At 35.7% G+C, this 6,397-nt stretch overlaps 1 protein-coding gene and 1 pseudogene across 1 annotated transcript; both read left to right on the top strand.

Annotated features, from left to right (window-relative positions):
• The first annotated feature begins 107 nt into the window (after positions 1 to 107).
• On the top strand, positions 108 to 2,468 carry LOC110781006 (protein PELPK1). The gene has a single exon (XM_021985271.2). It carries the CDS (start codon positions 191 to 193, stop codon positions 1,247 to 1,249), a length of 1,059 nt encoding a protein of 352 aa, XP_021840963.2. The 5' UTR covers positions 108 to 190; the 3' UTR covers positions 1,250 to 2,468.
• A 521-nt stretch (positions 2,469 to 2,989) lies between these two features.
• Positions 2,990 to 6,122, top strand: LOC110805954 (cation transporter HKT1;3-like; annotated as a pseudogene).
• Positions 6,123 to 6,397: the final 275 nt, after the last annotated feature.

The raw sequence follows: 6,397 nt of genomic DNA on the forward strand, positions 1-6,397 counted from the left end.
CTAACATCCTTGTATTAGTTGTATACCTTTCTCACTTGTCCACATCTTACTATCTTAGTAGTTAGTGTCCCATCTATATAAATCAATGATCCCCAATTCAAGTGTCAATAAATTCATCAACATCCTGTTGTACGTAATATAATCATTTTCTTTAATTCATTACATATATTGAAGTACAAAATTTTCCAACATGGTTCGGCACAATTCTTTGTTGTTAGGACCGATGATGTTGATTACTACTTGCTTGTTGTTGAGTAGCAACACAAATTTGGTTGTTTCTCGCCGTCTTTTGGAAGCAGAGGTTCCTAAACCCTTTTTGGCAGAACTTCCAAAGCCCACGCTGCCTGAAGTGCCGAAACTAGAGGTACCAAAAATACCTGAATTACCTAAACCCACGATGTCTGAGCTTCCTAAGCCAGCGTTACCAGAACTTCCAAAACTTGAGGTACCAAAAGTACCAAAAATGCCTGAATTACCTAAACCCATGATGCCTGAGCTCCCTAAGCCCGTGGTACCAGAACTTCCAAAACCACATGTCCCTGAAGTACCAAAACTTGAGGTACCAAAAGTACTCGAAATGCCTAAGCTTACAATACCAGAGTTACCTAAGCCAACAGTAACAGAACTTCCTAAACTGACTGTACACGATCTGCCTAAACACGAGGTACCAATAAAGCCTGAATCGGCCAAGCCGACAGAGCCAGAACTTCGTAAGCCTGAAGTTCCAAAAAAACCCGAATTGCCAAAACCTGAGCTACCAATAGAGCCAGAACATTCAAACCCTACAATGCCTGAAATGCCAAAACCTACCATACCAGAAATCCCTAAGCCTACATTGCCTGAAATGCCAAAGCTCGAGGTACCAAAAAAGACTGAATTACCTAAACCCACCACACCAGAACTCCCTAAGCCTACATTACCTGAACTACCAAAGCCCGTGTTGCCTCAAGTGCCAAAACCCGAGTTGCCTAAACCAACATTGCCTCATCAAGTGCCAAAACCAGAGGTGCCAAAGATGCCCGAAGTACCAGAACTACCAAAGCCCGAGGTGCCAAAACCAGAGGTGCCAAAGATGCCCGAAGTACCAGAACTACCAAAGCTCGAGGTGCCAAAACTCGAGGCACCAAAATTGCCGGAGATGCCTGGCCATGGCCTCCCTAAACCCACAATACCTGAACTACCTAAGCCCACAATGCCTGAGTTACCCAAATTTGATCTACCTAAGGACCCAAAACCCACTGTGCCTTGATTAATTTCATAAACTAAATCTTTGCTTAGAAAAGCATCAACCTTATACTTCATTAATTATTTCCTTCGATGCAATTATTACTAAATTTCATTTTCTTATCAAGTTATGATGGATTAGTATGTACGGAGTATACATGTACCGTTGTACGTAACTTTTCCTTTTATTTTCTTTTATGATGAGATGTATTGCTTATTACTCTATTAGATTTCATTTATAAAATATATTTGTCGTGACATTATTATAATTTAAGATCACTTGATCGATCAAATAGTATGTACGAGTACATGTATATCCGATTTTCCACAACCTTTATTTAGTACGTAGTACATGTCTTTGATAATCTATAGTTACACGTCTTTGTAATAATTACGGATATAAAATATATGTTTAATCAATATCTATTGCTAAAAAGGTAGGTGTCAAACTACAAAATTAAAGGGGAATCCGAAAATGAGGTCTCGGTAAAGAGTTGGCGATGAATGTTTTTTTTGTGGTTGAAGACTTGAACGATGTTACTTCAATTTCTTACATTAAAGGATGCTATATGATTTACCTACTTTTTAGTTTTTGAGATTCCGTACATAAAAAAAAAAAAATTTTGAAAGAAAATGACGCGCTCTCTATCTCTGTGGGTTTGTGGAAGTTGGAAAGCAAACACAAAACCTAAGACCGAACCATGACTGGCTAACTCCCTCTCTCTTCGACGAATCGACGCAGCGACGCAGCCACGCAGGCCCACCAGCCACCGGCCCACCACTCCACGTCTCCACCAGGTCATCCGAGTTCCGACCACCGAAGACCGAACCCAGATCTGTTCATCCGCAGCTTGGTCGCGGGGATTCGGGGAAGAAGAACCGAGCAGAGCAGCTTCGCCGTCGAGCACAGAGGAAGAGGAGGGGCTGAGAAGTGAGAAGCAGCGACTAGCCGAGCACGGAGCACCGACGGGCGACGGAGGAGCGGAGGAGGCGACTGGCGAGGACTCGAGGAGGAGCCGGCGAGCCGCCGTTTAGCAGTGTCTCTGCCTAGGCTTGTGAAGTTGTGAGTCTTGAGTCGTTAATTGTGATTTCAGATTTGAGTTTTGAGGTAATACTTTTAATTATTAAACATTAATTTTTAATTATTAAACCTATAAATTTTACACTATTGATATTTTGATAGTGAATTTGTGAATTGTAATACATTGATAATTTTTAAATTGTCATATTTGTGAATTTGTGAATTTGGATTATTTACCTATTGTTTGTGAATTGTGATGTTTATGAATTTGTGAATTGTGATATTTGGGAATTGTGATATTTGTGATATTTGGGAATTTTTAAAGTGTGATTGATCTTCAATTACAAGAACTTGAAAATCGGTTATCCGAGGCAGTGGCTAGAGAAAGATTTGTTTGTGAATGTTAATATGGATGATATAATTAATAGATATCAAAACATGAAAATTCGTAGAGAGCAATTGTAATTTTGAAGTTTGGTTGTAATAATTAATACTTGTTACATTTGGAATATTTTTTTTTTTAAGTATTAATATTTTTTTTTTAATTTAAACATTGATTTATGATTGTATGGTGAGCGGCGTAAAATGGTGACCCACCATCCGTGAAATCCTGGCTCCGCCACTAAAGGATATATGAATATATATATATATATATATATATATATATATATATATATATATATATATATATATATATATTCATATATCCTTTAATGTATTTAGGAAATAAATCATAACCTAATTTTGATTGTTAATAATGTTATTACGATTTTTGTTTAAATTAAAACATATGGTATCTTGTAATATTATTGTTTCCCCAAAATATACCTTTTAAAATGGAGTATTCTCATTTCTCACATTTACCTAAACATACGAGGCGAGTCGATCGTAACATGATATCATGCATTGATTTCCTAATATCACTAGGATATAGATATACCATGCCTTTATTCTTGTGCTCTTCAAAATAGAAAATTGAGATTCTTGAAACCAAGGTCGATTTTAGACGTAGGTTATGGAGCTAATTTGCCACATTCTCCCTTTTTTATACCATCTATGTATATATACAGCATATATATGCCTCTTCCCTGATTGTGTGATTTAAGGGACAAATTAATTAGATCACCATTATTGTTAAAACATCTTTCATTATCATGAAAACCAAAACCTCCATGTTTCACTACATCATCTCTCATGCCAAACCTTTTTGGCTTCATCTTTTTTATTTTCTTTTCATTTCGTCAGCCGGTTACATAGCTTTGAAGGTCCCAAAGCCAAGGGCTAATAATGCCAATGATCTCAACAATCTTGATCTGTTTTTCACATCAGTTTCAGCAACAACGGCTTCAAGTATGTCTACCATTGAAATGGAGGTATTCTCTAACGATCAACTCATAGTAATGACCATTCTAATGCTCCTTGGAGGTGAAGTCTTCACCTCCATGTCCGGTCTCCTACTACAAAGGTGTAAATTATCAACCACCGAAAACCCTAAGGTAGTAAACGGTTCACATGTAATAGAGTCTATAGAACTAGGCACAATCAACCAATTTTCGAGTACTAATAGTAACGATAGTAATGGGAATAACTCAAATTATTACGACTCAATTAAATTTTTAGGGTATGTGGTCGTAGGATACTTTGTTGTTGTACATGTAGTTGGATCATGTTTAGTTACCATGTACATGACCTTAACTCCTAGTGCACATAATGTGCTTAAGAGCAAAGGACTTGTCCTAAATACTTTCTCCTTCTTTGTCATTGTTTCGACTTTTTCTAGTTGCGGTTTTATCCCTACAAATGAGAACATGATGCATGGTGTTTAATTAGGGGAAATCCCAGCCTCCTTTTGATTGTCCTTCCTCATGTTTTCTTAGGAAACACATTGTATCCCTCATTATTAAGGCTTGTGATATGGGTTTTAGAGAGGTTTACTAAGAAAAAAGAGTTTAATTATATGTTGAACAATTATAAAGAGATGGGTTACGATCACTTATTGTCTAGTAAAGAGTGTTGGTATCTTAGTGGCACTACTATCGCGTTTTTGGTGTTACAAGTTGTGGTTTTTTGTGCTATGGAATGGAGCTCCGAAGTTATGGAGGGGATGAACTCGTACCAGAAGTTTGTAGGATCCGTATTCCAAACCGCGAATGCGAATACAAGTCATAGTGGGGAATCTATTGTTGATTTCTCTCCAATTTCTTCTGCTGTCTTGGTTCTATTCACCATCATGATGTGAGTGTCTCTCTTTATCTCTTCAATGAAGTTTTTCCCTCTTGATTTTATGTACGTTGTCTCCAATAATAATAGATCTGTTTAATTTGATCTTCAACTCTATGACATTAATAAAATTATGAAAAGCTAAATGCATGTACGTAATTAACAAGATCTCATATATACATTTATATTGAAATGAATCTTATTTTAAAACCAAACCTCGTTGCAAAAACAAAATGCTCAAAAGTTTCTACCACGTGTTTTTAATCGACGATAAAAGGGAAAAAAATTAACAAATTCTCCTTGAATCTTTTTCTTAATAAACCTAATTAACTTCGACTCAACTTGTATGCATCATGTATTGTCAAGGCTAATCAAGAACACGTACTAGAAAATTATATAGTATTAGGGACCAATTTTGAGACATGCTTACGTAATTATAAGCATCTCATATCCTCAAAATGGATTACTAAAATTTTGTCTTCTATATTAAAAAGTACTTGAAATGCAATTGTTTAAAGATGACCTCTATTTCCGTCTCAAATCTACCTTTAATCAACCTTTTGAAACGAGTTTGGACTAATTAGAGACATAATTCCTCATCTCTATAAATTGATTATTTTGTAGTGGAAGTGCAATTTTATATGAAGGAGCTATCTATAATGACAATTGTACGTTCTTGTGTTTGGTTTTTGTAAGGTATCTTCCACCATACATTATATTTCTTCCGATCCGCGGCAGCAATGAGCTACGTGAAGAAGCATTAGAAACAGATAAAAGGATGAAAAACCCAAAGAAAAATAAGAAGAATATGATGGTGGTGATAGAGACTATGTTGTTATCCCAACTATCTTACTTGGTCATGTTCGTGATTGTTATATGCATCACTGAACGGAAAAGTCTCAAGGACGACCCTCTCAATTTTAACGTTCTAAACATTGTCTTCGAAGTCATAAGGTACATTTATTGTTTCTTAATTTGTCACGTACATTATTTAGGGTTAGTTTAAATAAAAAAATGTCATTATTATTGTTTCGTAAAAAAATTATGTAATAACATAGCTAGGGCCTAGGATAAATTGGAGAACAAAAACATTCAGAATCATTTTCTTATTTTTATTTTTTTGACAATATATTGTCGTACTTCCTTAATATATAACATGTGTCTCGTTAAAAAAAATTGATGCAGTGCCTATGGAAATGTGGGATTGTCGACGGGCTACAGTTGTAAACGAAGGTTGAAGACAAATGGTTATTGCGAAGACAAATTATATGGATTTTCTGGGAGATGGAGTAATGGAGGAAAATGGACTCTGATTTTAGTTATGTTCTTTGGTAGACTCAAGAAATTTAGCATGCATGGTGGAAAATCATGGAAAATGCTTTAGTTTCCAAATGACCTGCATTTAGAGCTCGTAACGTACATTGGGGAAAATTAACTTTGGGTGTTAATAGTTGTAGTTAATTACTAGTAATAAGTTGAGTATCCTAGCAATTTTCAAAAGAAATTTTTGCAATTTTGGAACAGGGTCGGTCCTAACTTTTTGGTGGCCTATGGGCGAAATAAAAAATCGAGGCCCTTACTTTTAAAAAGGCACATAGACAAAAAAAAAATTGTGAATCGATGTAATGTAGTTTTATTGTAAATTTTATGTAAATAATTGGCGTTTCATTTCTTAAGACTCAATACTACTCTATATCTAATTAAATTAGCCATGATAAATTAACTCTATTACTCCCTCCGTCCCTTAATACTTGCACCGCTTTCCTTTTCGGCCGTCCCTTAATACTTGCACCGTTTCTATAAATGGAAATTTATATTAATATTATTTTATTTCTCACACTTACTTACTAACCCCACCTACACTCCTATTCCCTACAAAAAATCATTTAAAAATTCACACCTCCACTCACCACTCCCCACCTCTTACACATT

The sequence above is a fragment of the Spinacia oleracea genome, chromosome 4, assembly GCF_020520425.1.
Source record: "Spinacia oleracea cultivar Varoflay chromosome 4, BTI_SOV_V1, whole genome shotgun sequence".
NCBI lineage: Eukaryota > Viridiplantae > Streptophyta > Magnoliopsida > Caryophyllales > Amaranthaceae > Spinacia > Spinacia oleracea.

Coding starts and splice junctions, on each gene's coding strand:
- LOC110781006 (XM_021985271.2), top strand. CDS start 191: ATGGTTCGGCACAATTCTTTGTTGTTAGGACCGATGATGTTGATTACT.